General features: G+C 42.3%; 1 protein-coding gene across 1 annotated transcript in view; it reads right to left on the bottom strand.

The window, feature by feature from the left end:
* Positions 1–17169, bottom strand: part of dapk1 (death-associated protein kinase 1) — a 66156-nt gene that overhangs the window by 17559 nt on the left and 31428 nt on the right. The window contains exons 8-18 of the mRNA XM_083674135.1: positions 15392–15544; positions 13928–13973; positions 13492–13581; positions 12595–12687; positions 9645–9764; positions 6278–6376; positions 5454–5552; positions 4830–4928; positions 4511–4708; positions 3876–4073; positions 2026–2124 (exon numbers count right to left, since the gene is read on the bottom strand). Coding sequence (XP_083530261.1) covers positions 2026–2124; positions 3876–4073; positions 4511–4708; positions 4830–4928; positions 5454–5552; positions 6278–6376; positions 9645–9764; positions 12595–12687; positions 13492–13581; positions 13928–13973; positions 15392–15544 — 1294 coding nt within the window. The remainder of the gene's footprint in view (positions 1–2025; positions 2125–3875; positions 4074–4510; positions 4709–4829; positions 4929–5453; positions 5553–6277; positions 6377–9644; positions 9765–12594; positions 12688–13491; positions 13582–13927; positions 13974–15391; positions 15545–17169) is intronic.

The following is a 17169-nucleotide window of genomic DNA, read 5'->3' as shown; positions in this document are numbered from 1 at the left end:
GGTGAAAGGAGCTAACTGAGTTCCTTAACTGCATTGAAATAAAGTAAATAAACAAACAATTGCAATACAATCGGCTCAGAATCAATGTTTTGTTTTGGCTCTCCTGTCAAATTTGGAAAATGTAACTTACTGTCGGCCCTTTGCGCACCAAGCCTTTGATTTACATTTATAGTGATGTATTGCTCTGGTTATGTAACTAACCTGCCGTGCAGTTAGCTTGTATTAACCTTAAAGTTAGTCATATATCATGTGGTAAATATGAGCCCTTTCTGGAATCTACTACTTCAAAGAATTCAACATATTTTGGTGACTATCAGATGCCAAATGGTATGTAGTGGTGGTTGTTTCAGTAAATGCTTAAGACACAAAGCAGTTATTAAGTATGTATAAGGCTACCATGTCACCATGGCGATTTAAAGTACAGTATATTACCACGTAAATAAAGGACTGCCAAATAAAGTCTATCATGTTGCTGTGCTCTGCCCTCTCTCGGTGCTAAAGATAAGAACGGTGAAGTATGGATTGCTTTGGTCTGCTCTGTTCAGTTGGAGTGTATCGGAGGTTCGTCTGCTCTCCCTGCGGTGGGAGTTTGAGTGACAGTCGGGCACACAAGTTCTGCTCTTTAATTAACGAGGGGAAGGAGGAGTGGGCTGAATCGCTGAAATTGCTACGGGCTGAGATAGAGATGGAGACAGAGAGGAGAGAGAGAGAGGAGACACAGAAATGAAAAGTCTCATTTTGAAATTGTCATATAAATCTAGAACCCCCTTACACGTACACAAATGAAAGCAAACACAAGCCTTGTGCATGCATGTACACACAACTCCCCACTCATTCATGCAAACACACAGAACACCCACCCACGCACGCACGCACGCACGCACATCATCAACTGTTACTGTATGAAGCACCACTGCCTGGGGATATGTTGTATATGTTTGTGTGTGTGTGTGTGTGTGTGAGAGAGTATGTCTGCATGTGTGCGGCTGCGAGTGTGTATGTGTGTGTGAGTGAGTGTGTGTGTGAGTGTGCGCCCGCATGTGCGCAGCTCCGGCATGTGAAGAAAGAATGAAGAATCATCACTCTCAAGCTTATTGTGTGCAGCAGATGCAGCAAAGATCCAATCGATGCTTGAGTGTCTGAATACACACTACTGTACACGCCTGCTGCACAATGATGGAAAGAGAGGGCTGATTGATCTTGGTCTTGGTCTTTGAGGGTGACATTAACTATTTATTTCTGGACATGACTTGCTCACTCCAAGGCTGCATTGTATTGCCATAATCCCCTCTGGCATCACTACATTTTATTCCAGTGGATGTGCTACTGTTTTAACTCTGGAGACGCGATTCCATGTTGACCAAAATGAGCTTCGTCTTGCGTTTCTTATTTAAAATGACCACACAGCGTCTGGGTTTATAGCAACGAGTTACCTCAAGCAGAAAATGAAATATCAAAACCATCAAACACAGGTTACCATTTGTTTGAAGATCATTATGAAACACAACATTTGAGACAAGTGTGCATGGTCTGATACAGAAGTCAGCACCATTCACTATGGTTTAATCAGATCACAGCAATATGATGGAAGCTTTCACAGTAAATACCTGACAATGGACACTTCCCCAACAAACCAATATCAACAATATTATATATAAACAAATGTATTTTTTTTATTTTTATTTACCTACTTAATAAGGCACAAAGGCCTAGAAGCATCTAGAACATTTGACAGAACAGGAAGTAAATGGTATTGATTTCTCTAACTGAAAATGTTAAAAAATATGAAATATTTTAATTGTAAATTAAAATCACTTCCTGAATTGACTGAACTGACTGACTCCAACCCTGGTATGTAACATTTTGATAATGTGGACATTTTAGACACAGATTTGGTTTCAAAAGACAAGTGCTACAGTACATGTTGATGTTGGATGAGATTTTATGTATAAAATGTCAAGTGCTTGGAGACTTAGTAAGGTGCTATAATAGGGGCAATGCAATCTATTGACACGTCACACTTACATTGGTGATGGCATCTGTGTTGGCCCCGGCGACACAAAGGTGACGGACCACCTCAAGACCTCCATTGTTAGCTGCCAGGTGGAGGGGGGTCCGTCCAAACTGTGTGGGGACAAAGAGGGATTCCGTTTGAGTTTCTGACCTGGTTACAAATAGATATGTATATAATTGAGTTTGCCTGGACACTGGAACCTATGGAATAGTCCTAAATTATGTAAACCCCACCCATCTGGCACTCCAGACAGGCTCAGTTATTGCATGCAAAGGATTTTCAACCAAATACTAAACATTTTGGACATAAATCTGTCCCATTATTTTTAGTACCCATAAAAAGTGGTGTAATTTCTGGAATGGTGAAACCAATATGTACACAAATACCATCAAATAAAAGGTGCTAACCCCTACTTTAACATTATAGTAGTAGTTTGATAAAATCCAAACTTCTAGAGTGTAGAGCCAAAAGAAGAAAAAAAGCTTCACTGTCCCATTACTTACACTGGGCAGTGTATGTCAAATACCTTTCAAATCCGTTCTGCTGAGTTGCCCAGTGCAGTGCGTATTGTATCATGTAAAGCAGTTTGACACTAGATTATTAGACTAGAGCGTTTGCTGATTCAACCCATCAAATACATGTCATGTGAGGAAAACAAATATAATGCATCCCGTTACAATTTGCAGCTATGCAGAGATCTCTCCCTGACAGTTTGGAATTGGAAGTGAAGAAATATCCATCTGTAGCTCAAACTATGTGCCTCTTCTTGACAAATGGACATGCTGCTTCAGATGAGCTTGAATAATATTGCAGCACAAAAAATAAATTATGAATGCGACACATTACAGTTTTCAGACATTGTCACTCCTGCATCGATGCACATGGCATCCCAGAAATAAAGGGATGGCTACAATCTGTGACAAGCAATCCCTTCTCTGAATGCATTCATTTAAAATTGTATGGTGTCAAAGCAAAAGTTGGGATGGGTTTTTAAGGCAGTAAGTAGAGATGTGGGAAGCCTTGCCTTACTGAGGGTCACACTTGACATTTACAGTTAGTGGCAGGTTTCTAATGAAAACTGAGGTCTCCAATTTGCTTGAGCAAATAGTGCTGAAATAAGCACAAAATATCTAACAACTCAGAATATACTCTATTTTTATCGTACCTTCTCCAACAATGTTTTTGGTTTTTGGTCTTAAAAAGCATATTGTGCATAATATTCAAAATGTATAGTATACAAAACTCTCATTGGATTATGTTTCATCGCATCATGTCTAATTTAAAAAAAAAAACTAAAACAATTAAGATAACTAATGTTGCTCACTTCTTGGCACTTTTTTGCTCATGCAAATTGGAGCGGTCCTTCAAACTTCCTCTTCAACAACTCTCTTCCTTTAAACTTCCTTATTCCTTTTCAACACCTCTCTTCCTTCAAAAGTATTATGGAAAATCCTGGCTGCATAATACACAGTAGCCTAGTTGACCCAAAAAGGTTCATAAATTCAAGTTATTTGGGCTTTGACGCCTTTCAGACTGTTCAAATATAGCATTAACAACACTGTACAAAGTTGACTGAACTCTCCCTTTAAAGCAGAGGTATTTAGCTCATGTCCTGGAAAGCAGCAGGCAGTTTTCTAACTTTTGTTCCAGCCCAGCACTAACTCACACACCTGATTTAGCTTATCAAGGTCTTGATGAGCAGTTGAATATGAGCTGTTGAATCAGGTGTGCTAGGCTGGAACAAAACCCTGCACACTGTGGACCAGAGTTGGCAACCCCACTGTCTTTGGCCTTTGGTGTATTATATACTATTAGAATTATAGTAATGGTTTGACCCAAAGTGGACTGAACCAACTCTCACCTTGTTGGGGATGTCCAGGTTGGCCTTGGCGGTGCACAGCGCCGTGACAACGGGCAGGTTGCAGTCCTTGCAGGCGATGTGCAGAGGGGTGTTGCCGTGGCGATCCTGGTGGTCTACGTAGCAGTGGTGTCGGAGCAGGCATCGGACCACGTCCACCTGACACCTCCGTACAGCCAGGTGGAGAGCAATGTGGCCGTCCTGAAACGCACACACACACACCACACACACGCGATCTAATCACATAGACATGGCATCGCAAGCCCCTTGACACAAAATGCTCTACAGCATAAAAAAACTATTACAGTCTCTTACTTTTATCAAACTGTATGTCCAGTGCCTCAACAGATCATTAGAGTAGGGAACTCACCCTGAGCCTATATGCAACATGTATCCATCAAACTGTACCTCCATACTCTTAGAAAATAAGTTACACCGAAAACCAAAAAGGGATCTTTGTCTTGTCCTTGTGGGAGAGCCCTTTGAAGAACCTTTTTTGGTGTCATGTATTTTGTGTGTATTTCCAGACTGCCCCGTTAAGGCTCGGGGTGAGGGGTGAGGTGTGAGGCATAGTGTTTCAACTCACATTTTAGTTCTACTTCCTGTTTAGCAGCACGGCCAAGATAGTGACGACCCACCTTGTCTGCTGACTCCAGGTCAGCCCCGTGCTCCACCAGACACTCCACAATGTCGCTGAAGCCGCGGGCTGAGGCAGTCAGAAGCGGGCTCTCGCCCTCCCGGTTCCTGGCGTTGACCTGGCAGCCAGCCTGGCACAGAGCCCGCGCCACTGTAGAGTAGCCGTGCCAGGCGGCACAGTGCAGTGGCGTCTCCTGCTCCTGTGGGCCAGGGGAGAGAAAGATGATGACCTTTGATGACCAGAATGTCAATACCTGTGGTGTATGCATGTGTGTGTGTGCGCGCGCATGTGTGTGTGTAGAGGTCCAGGGCAGTACATACCCTGTCTGCAAGGTCTGGGTTGGCCTGAACACTACACAGGTATTGGACCACGTCCATGTTGCCATAACGCGCTGCCACGTGAAGGGCTGTCTCTCCACACTGCAGAGGGAAAGAGACCAGAGGGTTAACACACACACACACACACCAATCGAGTGGAGAGAACAACGGTGCAACAATGTTTCGTTTACAGTGAAAGAAAGTAAGAAAGCAAAGTGTGACAGTGCATTGCACACTTGAAACAAGACACCACTTGAGTGCAGTGTCTGTAGTTTGGGCTGACAAAGCACACTTAGTAATCTAGACCAGACAAGCTCCGAGAGCAGCACAGCTACATCTCTCCCTGCTGGCCTCGTATCCATGGCAACAGCAAAAAAGCAGATAAAAAACAGGAATCACTGAACTCGGGGGTGTGTGTGTGTGTGTTTGAGTGAGTGTGTGTGTGTGTGGGGGGTGTGTGGTGTGGTATGTGTGTGTTTGAAAAAGAGTGTTTGAAAATCAAAGGAGCCTCTCTCAGGAGCCTGATGGATTGGAGTGTGTTGTGATTGAGATTTGTGCAGAGGTGTGAATAATATGTGTGTGTGTGCATGTGAGGTGTGTGTGTGTGTGTGTTCAGGTGATCGTCACCTTATCTTGGATGTCCAGAGGGCACTTCTTTTCATACAGGAATTTCAAGGTCCCCACATGGCCATGCCTTGCTGCGTAGTAGATAGCATTGGCACCAGACTGGGGGAGAGAATATATTTGATGGAGACTGTTAGAAGGCTGTTTGTCATTGGCCTCAAAGATTATTATTATTACCAGCCGATCCATTCTCAAACAACACACTCATCCTGAAAATACTTCACACAGTGAATTCAACCAACTGAAAGAATGAAACACTGAAGGATTTCAGTGATGTTTACATATGGCATATTGGCAAGAATCTAGTATTCGTTTACTCATGGAAAACAAAGGTTCTATCTAGAACCAAAAAGGGTTCTTCAGCTGTTCCTGTAGGAAAACCCTTTGAAAACCCCTTTTTGGTTCCATGTAGAACCTTCTCTGTGGATATGATTCTACATGGCACCAAAAGGATTCTACAAAAGGTTCTCCTACAAAGACAGCTGGGAAAACGTTTATCAAATAGTGATCATACTGTAATAAATAAATACCAAAGAAAAAGTTACGATAAAGACATGTGAAGACCTTGATGCACAGTGTGAGGTGCTGTTTTTGTTTTTAATCGTTGAGGATTGCCAAAAATAGTACAGGGCCCTCCCAGCTTTTAAGGAATGAACATTTGGATTCATTAAATTATGAAACAAAAGGACACTCAACTGTACTGTATACCAATGATTTTATAAACTAAAACAAGCATGATGTTATCTTGCTGTGTGTTTGTGTTAAGAATCCTGGTTGCTGGTTTGCTTGGGAATTAAAATGAATCAGAATTGAAGTAGTCAAGGTACCTTGTCGTGGGTCTGAATCTCAGCTCCTTTTCTCATGAGCACATCGATGATTTGAATGTTTCCACAGCCGGCTGCGATGAGGAGGGGGGGAGTCCCATGCTAAAACACACACACTCATGTTACATCTGTGCACTGAAGCAGACACTAACACGCACAATACACACACTTGCATATGTAACATGTCCTTTATACAAACAAGCAGCTCATACAGTACTTGGACACACGTGCGCACAAACGCAAACCCACACACGTGCGCACAAACGCAAACCCACACGCATACCTAGAGCAGCTCTATGAAGTCTGTCTCCACCCAATGCAGTATAATTGCGGCTTCATTAGTTTTAATTCCTTTATGATGATTTACACAGTTTTCCTAATTGCCAGGCAGTTATCTTGCCCATCTCTCTGTGGTAGCTTAAATACTCTCTGAAATGAGGACTGGTGAAATTGTTTACAGAGGACTGGAGGAGCTGACATGAATACATACAGCAGCCCAGGGAGTGGGTCTTAGCATAGGCACACAGCTGGACACCTCAAAGCAGTGCAATCAACATCGCTGCCACACACACACACACACACACACACACACACACACACACACACACACTTTCCCTCGCTCTCTTGCTCTACCTCTCTCCCTCAGTCTGTCTTATCTCCCCTCTCTCTCTCTCCCTCCTTTTTTCTACTTCACTTCACTGAACAAATTACCATTCCATTACCTCCTCTCCTCCTTCCTTACTTTCTCTCCTCTTACAAACAAAATAGTTTGGCCGTCATAGACGCGCTCAGTGCCGCGGTGACAGACATTTGCAGCTCTTTGGAGAGGGACATAAGATTGTAATGAACCTGACAAAATGCCACAGTCTATTTGCATGCCAGCCTTACCCTGGTGCCATGCCACACACGTGCTAAGGGGGTTATATGTGTGGGCATGCGTGGCATATCTGCGCCAGGTCCCCAAATTGAATAAGATATGGTCCGGCGACTCATTCCCTAATACTAATTACGGCTAATTCCTAGCTTAATGAGGCTTTCTGATTAGAAGCGGAGCAAGGCCTTTTATTCACAAAGCGGGTTAGTGGGATACTGGGATGAGATGAAGTGGGTTAGTAGGGAAGAGAGAGATCTATGAAAGTTTGCTTATAATCTTTGTGACAGTTTGTTGACTGATAAATAAATACAATACAATTCTTGTTGCTCAACCCAGTACTGTGATGAACGAAGAGTCGTTCAGTCAGATGTTTTTATGTTTTGATTTATGGTTTACGTTTATTGAATCAAAATAATTTGTGGAACATACAGTATATAACTTCTGATGCTATACACAAATCAAATCAAATCTATAAAATAAACTAATCTATACAAATCAGCCTACATTTAGTGTTGAAACAAAAGCCTACGCAACCCCGTGGCTCTCCAGGAACAGGATTGACCTCATGTTTAGTATTTGGTCGTAATCCTTTGCAATAAGTGCCTGAAGTCTCCGACCCATTGACCTCACCAGGCGCTGGGTATATTCTCTGGTGATGCTCTGTCAGGCCTGTACTGCAGCCATCTTCAGTTGTTGTTTGTTTTGTCTTTTTGCCTTAAGTTCCCTCTTCAGCGAGTGAGCCAGTTCCAGTGGCAACCATACACGGTCAAGCCATAACATCCCTTCCGCCATATTTCACAGATGACGTTTTTTCTCCACACTGGTACAATACATGTTAATCTCTGTCTCATCTGTCCACAATACCTTTTTCCCAGAACTCTGCAGGCTCCTTTAGGTACATTTAAGCAAACCGTAATCTTGCCATCCGGTTTCTGTTGCTAACTAGTGGTTTACACTAGTGTAGTGTATTGCAGTGTAGCCTCTGTAGTTCTCTTGGTGAAGTCTTCTGCGGATGGTAGTCTCTAACATATTCACGCCTACCTCCTGGAGAGTGATCCTGATCTGTAGGACAGTTGTTTTGGGTTTTTTCTTAATTATGGTGAGCATTCTTCAGTCATCCTCTGTAGAAGTCTTCCTTGGCCCACTAACACTAATTTCCTCACACCTTGCCTCAATACACTGTAATTCACTGCCAATCACCAACCCACTTATCGCAGCAGAGATGTTTGTCATGGTTCTGTGAGCTGTCTAATGTTAGCCTACATACAGTATGTTGTCATGTTAAGATGCAGTTGTCATAGAACATAACACGTGTCTCTGTCTTACTTTGACATTACATATTTTAGAGAACTGTTATCAATTCCGTTTCACATCACAAAAATAATAAAAATGGTTGTGTTCATTTAAGCATGGACGTAGGTATATTTCATGAGGGGGGTGCTGCCTAAAATGTTGTGAGGGGGGGCTGCGATGTCGGCTGAACCTATTAAACACTGGCCCACTACAACAAGCTCAAATGTTACATTTTACATCAAGATAGTTACAGATAGACGTACTGCTAATTTTCACTGGCTGGTAAACTTTTATTTAATATCCCCCAAATATTAAATCATGTCGCCAATTATGATATAAATATATACTTTGAATTCTGTAATGTACACAGGTCGATGATTAAGAGGGACAACATGAGTTTCTGTGTACCATTATCAGAACAGGTCATTGTAGTGGAGAAAGGTGAAGGAATTGTAGCATATTTGGGAGGGTTAGGGTTAGTGACAGTAAGGGAGTAGATAAGGATATAATTATTTATATCCTCGTTAAGATAACCTGATATTTATACCATTTCCACTCTTCATCTCTTCCACTCTTCAATTTACTATAATAAACTCAACTTTGCCAGAGATTTGTTTTCGCTCTGATCTAATGACACAGGTCTGTTTGTTAGTTGTCATAGTAGGTTGAAATGTAGATTTTTTCATTAAAACATGGAACAAATAAAAAAATAAAAAATTTAATGTGTTTTTAATTAATGTGTTCATTATTATTACACTGTGTGAACGAGAGAAGGCTGCCCTTGCTGAAAATGTGGATGTTCGCAGCCTATTATTACGGTTTTAATGACAACAACGACAGGCTACTTTCCAGTCTCAATCCGACTGAAACCCCAAATCCTTACTAACTTCATTCTGTAATCAATAGGTGACATTATTAAAGCTGACTCGTGCTTATTCATGTCAGACTGCACTAAAATATTTACCCCTTTTTCCCCCACTCTGCACTGTGAGAGAATGTGTGATGATGGTATGAGAGTAGATAGGAGTTGGTCCCATTGCTTGGTCCTGGTTAAAATAACCTGATATTTACTCTTCATCTCTGCATGAGCTGCTATAATAAGCTATAATAAAATATAACTCGATATTACCAATTTTGCTCAACCTGGCCCACTGTACATATCTGTGAGTGTGTGTGTGTGTGTGTGTATATGTGGTCTCTCACCTTGTTGGGCTGGTTGATGTCGTAGCTCGTGAGAGAGCCTAGCAGGTGCTGTAGACCAGGCACGTTGTCATCATTGATGGCGTGGATGATGGCCTTCATAACAAAGGAGTCTTCCTCGTCCTATGACGACACAAAAGGTGTCATTATAACACATGAACATTCTCTAACCTTTACAATGTTTATTTGACCAGGTCATTAGGGGACAAATTCTATTATATAATACGGATTTGATTGGTCAAGTGTTGAAAATGGCATTTATACAGTGCTTTTATCAAAGTACTTTACTGCACTCAAGCACCTCTGTGTGCCATTTAGTAGCAGGTAGTTACTAACTGTGCTGAATTCATGGCAGTAAGTACCAGAATCTACCCCTTGACATAGTTTTTTAGTATAAACTGTGGTAAATACCAGCTGAAACAGGGCTATAAAATAAAAGGTTATCCTGATTTGCATAAGCAAAATGTCCCCCTATAGCTACAGTAAATGCAGCGAGGGTGCCATGGAATACATTGTATTGCATCTAACCTCACTGTGGGGAGGTTTGACAGCTAAATGACCATCAACATTGTTTCAGCCAACCAATGTTAATCTCAATGCTGAGAGAAATACAACATTTGAGACAATATTGCTGCAAGCAACCAAGAGCATATCATCCAACAGACAGATTCAGTAAACATTGTTCATCTCTTTTAGAGGCTTCAGTCTGATACAATCCTGTTACACTTTGCAAGAGAAGCAAAACATTCCTCAGTAGCTAATCGCATAATTCTTTTTTTTTTTTTTAAGTATGTAACCACATATTACAGGGAATAACATGACCAACATAAATAATTGAGAGTGAGGCACACTTCTAAGGAAGAGAGTGGTGCTTCACTTGTTCCCTTCCTTCTTTCCCGACTAGTTAGCTAGCCATGTGACCCAATAACCTTCAAAGCGAGTCTGACAGCTCTGACATGGGGGATGGGTAGGGGGTGTGGGGGCACAATTCTCAGCTGCACAGCTAGAATGCACTGGCTACAAGATAAGGAGGGTGGCCGGGGGGTGAGTGAGAGAGTGGGGAGGGAGGAGATAGGAGTGGAGATGTTCGTCCAAGAATGTATGGCAGCTACATTCTCCAACCCAACATACAGGCAGCGAGGTGGCGAGGGACCAACACAGCTGTGTGCAGAGAAACACAGCATGCACACGCACGCTCATGGAGTTAAATGCCGCCGAGTTTAAACAGTCAAAAGACAATTGTGCTACGGCTTAGGAGTGGGACATGGCAACAAAAACAAAAAAGCAAAGGGTACTTACAGTACATTCTCACAATGTAATTTCACATATGCAAGTGATACATCATGTCAATTTCCACAGATAGCTATGACAGAGCACAGGCTTTGATTGATGTTTTCAATTCATGATGGTTAAATATCAGTGACTGATAGTGATACATAATTGAGACTGTGTAAAAGTAAAAAAAAAACTGTGAGATCATTGCTTTAAAGGGACACTTCACAGATTGTTTACCTCAAAATCGGGCATGTGAAAACAGCTTCCAAATGCGTTCTGTAGATCAAAAGCTAAGTAACGCTAGCTTGAGGATTTTACCCCGAGTGACGTATTTGGGGGGGTAATCACATGTTTTTTGAAAACTACAAGGAGCTTTAGGGAGGAGTGAGGTTATTGTTTCCAAATGAGCTACTGCTTGGTTTGTTTACATCCATAAGCACTGTGCTAGCGCATACATCTATCGTATCTATACATGTATAACGTGCTCCTTAGCTTAGATGCGCATCAGTAAATAAGTTGAGTCGTAATAATAATCAGTGAAATGTTCCTTTAGCACTCGTTTTAAAAACAACAACACATTCCAAATTCATGTCACTAACACTAAGATGATTGCACAGTTACTGTAATTTGATGATTGCAACCCAACACAAACCTTTTCCTGGAAGTCACCCTAATGCAATGTTATGTGTGAATAGTGTTTTGAAGTGCATGTGATGAAATTAATACAATGTTGTGACGGAGCAGATGGAAAATCAACACTATTAAAAATAAAATGTTGACATCCTATAGGGTACAAGTTCTTCATTCTTTGTGCAGCAAACCCTAGCAGTGAACACTTCAACTGACGAATCAAATATTGTCCTGCAATAATCTTTTTGAAATCTAGGGGGCCCTGTTCTCAAAAAGCCACTTTGTTGCTTCCCAGAACAAGCTCTGAGGTAATATAAGGAAGTGACCGTGTAAACTTTAGATAAGTAAATAGGGCTCACATAGTGGTCGACTGTTTTGCAAATCATTAACCCTCACCCTGCGGAAGGTAGAGTTCAGAGCTCCCTAACAGAGATGTTTTTGACCTCAATGTTAGCCTTTAGCAGTCGCGTGTGCACACACACACACACACACACACACACACACACACACACACACACACACACACACACACACACACACACACACACACACACACACACAACACACACAAACACACACACAAACACCCACAAACACAATTTTAGGGAGTTGATTATCCCTCTCACACTTGGGCATGCTGGCTACAAGGCCACACAGGACATATCAATGCAACCTTTTTCATTATTAAAACACTATCACCCAGTAGTGTTAGTGTGCTCCCCTGGGCAAACATTTATCCTACATTATTACATTAACGTCAGATATTTTGGCCCTGCTGCTGTATTTGTCCCCTAAAAGCCCCCCCCCCCGTCTTGAAGACCATGTAATATTGTGCTTGGACACTTTGGTGGTGAGAGAGGTGAGTCTCCCCTTACAATGTCAAGCGCTTTGAGACTTTGATTTGAAAAGAGCTCTATAAATGCCATCCACAACTAGAATTGTAATCAAGCAAACCAATGTCAGTTTAGTTTTTTGGCTCATGATGGTTTTAGGCAGGGTATAGGAGTAGGAGTGACCAATTTTGTTATGATATAATCCCAGGTCTTACCAATGTGTCATCACTCCGAGCCACGCTGATGTTGCTCCTGGACAGGAAGGAGCGGGAGAGGCGGTTACACAAGGAGATGAGGCGGACGGATTGCTGGAAAAGAGGGATCAAAATGGAGAGACATTGAGAGTCAAGTCACAGTATTTCAGTGTCTTTGTTTGTCCTTGAGTGCTACCATGTACGCCATAATATCAAACACATTTGTTTTGAGGGATGCAACAAAATTCCCCCAAACACCCCTAATACGCTTTAATAATCCGTTTGATCAGTCAACTATAAAGACTGATCCTCACACTAGTAGAAAAACAAAACAAAAAAAGCCTGGGATGCGAGTGGTGAAGGGAAGAGGAAAGTATTGGGAAATGCCAGTGTGCCACAGGCTGAGTGTTTGTGAATGTGACAGGCCTTGTTGTGAAGATGCGGCCCAGTGGCTTTTCCAGTGTGGTGGTGGCGACGTCCTCCCAGCGGGGAGAGACATTGCGTGACAAGACCGTTGTCCGTTACCCTCAACTCAACCGCTGACATGCTTAGCCATGATATATGAGAGTTTAGAGGCCTACAGTGACTCAACAAAACAGGCAAGGGCCGATCCTCGTCTAGTCTGTACCACTTTGACTTTCTGGCTGTTTTGCCCTCCTGGTTAAGCCCTCCTGGTTAAGCCCTCCTGGTTAAGCCCTCCTGGACTAAATCCCACTTTCAATGGAAAAAATCCATTGAAGATGCTTTTTAGTCTACAGGTAGGTCGGATTTGACTGAATGTGTGTCCAACAAACCAGACTTAGGTATTCCTCTTTCATTAGAGACCAATCTAACACTATAATCCGCTGAAACAGATCTCAACGGACAATCTCGTTGAACAGAGAGAGAAGAGCAGGCAGAGAAAGGAGTGTTATTTACCTTCCACTTTCTTCGAGCAGCAAACTTCTTAAACTTCTCCATGTTGACTGCAGACTCTTTTCTGCTAAGAGCCTGTTGGGTGTCCTTTGGCTGATCCAAGAGAGAGTGAAAATTAATTTGTCAATAATATCTTATTCATTAAATGCTATGAATGATCATAATCATGCTTTTGAGAAAGCAATCCCTACGCATAGCAATAAGACAAAATACTCATTTAGCCTACACCAAAATAACATAAGTGACCATTGTATTACAAATGTGGACCAGAGTTTTAGGTCTCATGATAAATAAATAAACTATAATAAAACAAAATAAAAACACAAATAAAATAAAATAGTCTTCAATTAGGATGTTCTTTCCATTGGTAAGTGGAATTTGCACAAATGTTCATAAATGTAGTTATAAGAAGCATGGATTGACAGTGATGTGGACCAACCTTGATCCAGGGATGCTGGAGACTGTCCTGGATTGTCATTCTCTTTCTGGAAATGGCAAATAGAAAAAAATAACAATTTGCTGAGTTGTAAGCCAAGGGCACAGTAAGTAAGCAAGGGGCACAGTGGATAGGGTTCAAGTGAAGGACACCCTGTGGCCTACTGCTTATTTTGGGGCTGGGCTGGTCTGATGTGAATGAAGGAAGGAGGACAACTGGGGTCTGTTCAGTAGGACACGCCATAGCATAGTTTTGCTATGGAAAACAAGAGTATGTGTTCTTATTGGACACATTCAGGTAGTGACTCCTCTGGTTCACTTTGTTACAAAGAGTTTTCTCCCGTTTAGTGTGTACTGAACAGCAAGGGAGGCTGGTGGCGGTAGAAATCGGAGGATTTCTACCTCCACCAGCCTCCCCTGGTAAAACACGACCATGCTTTTCTTGCAGTGAATCAACTGAAGCTCCCAGGTTTAGATTAGATTAGATTAGATTAAACTTTATTGTCATTGTGCAGAGTACAAGTACAGAGACAATGAAATGCACTGGGCATTGCCATAGATAACCATAACCATATATATAACACAATAAAATATACTTAGTTATATTCTCTATGTTAACACTATCACAGTCTCAGTTTACCGCAGACATTGTGGGAAATAGGTAATAACAACTTCCATTTTTTTTTTTATTCAGCTCCAACTTCTCTTTCAATGCAAATGAAAATGGAACAAGGCCAAAACTCTGATAACATAAAGACTTAAATGGAAACACTAGACTATGAACTCATGTATGGTGCACTGCAGACAGATGTGTGGTGGTTGGATACCAAGCAAGAAGGGCTAAAACAGGAAACGTTATTGTCAAACCACTCGTGTGTACACATACTGCTTCCTCTTGATCCTTACTACCGTTTCCCTCTTTTGGGAAAGCCGATTTCCCCCTAACAACAAGTATTTCAGTCGTAAAAATAGACTTCATATTCAGGGCTGCCACCAGCAAAAAAACACCATGATAGAAACCTTATCTCCATTCTCTTGTTACCTTGGCAACCTCCGTTAGGGCCATTGGGATGATAACATGTCAAAATACTTGTGGGCTTTGACAGTATGTAGCACATGTATGTAGTCTACAGTGCCTGCATGTGCCAGAGTCCACTTCTGATAAATGCACATCGGTCATTTACATTTACATTTATGGCATTTAGCAGACGCCTTTATCCAAAGCGACTTACAACAAATATATACATAGGAAAAGTCAAAAATGCACTGTAGTTAACCAGTCCCAATCCGTTCCAAATACATGTTTTAGTATTTGGAAATATCTGGAAATATTTCTACATGCTCCAGTTTTAGTGCTGCACATATTGCACAAGACAGTCCCAAGCCACTGCATTTATCAGGAGTCTCAGGAGTCGACTGTGTGTATGTAGTGTCATTTTTATTATTAACACGGTGGGGTGGGGCATACTTAGGGTCTTTGATGAGAAGCCGTGCGATGAAGTCTTTGGCCAGAATGCTTGTGCTGCTGAAGAACTCCTCGTCGAAGGTGTAGTCCACCGCCGACACATTAGCCAGGGTCTCCTGCTTGTTGTCTCCCAGGAATGGAGACGCCCCACTCAGACTGGTCGAGGGGGGTGGGAGGGGGGGGCGGATGGATAGACGTCAGTTGCAATCTACTATTTCGGCAATGGGCTGTGTTCAAATACTAGAAATGCAATCCCCCCTTCATTGAAGTAATGACTGATTTAACATGAGTGGGTGGCTTTTTATTGCATTGCTTTCACCTATCAAGTCAGGTCAGATCACTGATTTCTTCAAGGAAGGGAGGAAGGAAGGATGTATTTGAGTAAAAAACAATGGACTCTTGGACTCTTTAGAATGTTGTCTGTACTGATGGCTACATGTTGCTAAGCAAATGACTCCTTTGGTTCAGTATATCTTGTATTCTGCTCTACTCTCTCCACTCCATTCTAAAAGAATTGTACACAAGACTGCACATTTAGGTCTTTCAAAATATATTCAAACAATTCAAACCTGCCTTCCTGTGTTTTGTATTGAGACTTAGGTCAAAGTTTAGGAGTGTTTTACAGCACACAAATGCCTACATTTTTGTTTCTCTGAGGGCCTGATTAGGAAATAACTGTTATTGCTGTATCATCCTGCTATGGGCTGCTATCAACCAGAGGCATTAGGAGAGCGTAAGTCAAATCAAGTTATTAAGTCCAATTAAAATAAGTTAAATAAATTAAATGCAATTAAATTAAATAAACACACACACCATATTTTCCACTGAATGGTCACAAGGTCAAAGCAGCAATTAGTGTGAATATGTAACATACAGGGGGCTTGTAGGGAAGACAAAACCAAAGGTGGAAATCTTGCCAAAGGTCTAAGAAGTGGAAAGAAATATGCATCTCTGGAATGTTTGAGCGCAGCTGCTCAGAACACAAAAACAGCCAATTAAGTCGATTCTCCACGGAGCAAAGGACAGAAGCGCCTGAGGAGGAGAAAGTGATGGAGGAAGAGGAGGAGGCCCATCTGCATGTGGCGATACCAGATACAACCTCCAGACCCCTCCGCAGACCAAGCCTGGTGGCCTGTGAGTTGTGTAAGCTGTGATGACAATAAGCAGCTCTAAGACATGGCTCTATTTTAACGTGGCTACGACAGCAGTGTGGGTGGATTGGGCACTGAGGTCCACGGAAGGATTGCTCCACTGGAGGTTGTGCATGTGCGTGTGTGCGTCTGCATGTGTGTGTAATGGGGGGGTGGTGTGGGTGCGAGATGGTCATGGAGGACCTGGGAAAGCGATGTTGTAGAGACGAAATGTTTCTCGGTTTGATGTAGGTATGTGTGCACAGTGTGTCTGTGTGTGTGTGTGTGTGTGTGTGTATGGTATGGGGGTGAGAGAGTAGAGCCATGGAAGACATGAGATCTGAGTGTGGAGTGAGGGGGTGGTGTAGGGGCAAGTCTGTCATGGAGGACATGGGGATATAATGTGTAGGAGATTACTAACGTGTGCGTGCATATGTGTGTGCATGCGTCCGTGTGTGTGTGCATACGTCTGTGTGTGTGTGTGCATGGTATGGGTGTGAGAGAGCAGAGCCATGGAAGACATTAGGTCTGTCTAACACAAGTGGATGAGTGTGCGGCAGACCAAGGTCATATTTGAGTCCTGGGGACCCATGATGCCTTGTGAGTGGGTGGTCGGGTGGACGTGGGAAAGGAGAGAGGGAGGCGGTTTTA

This window comes from Argentina silus (genome assembly GCF_951799395.1).
Source record: "Argentina silus genome assembly, chromosome: 7".
Classification (NCBI taxonomy): Eukaryota; Metazoa; Chordata; class Actinopteri; order Argentiniformes; family Argentinidae; genus Argentina; species Argentina silus.
The sequence above is the reverse complement of the archived record's forward strand: the minus strand, read 5'-3'. Positions and strand labels throughout refer to the sequence as shown.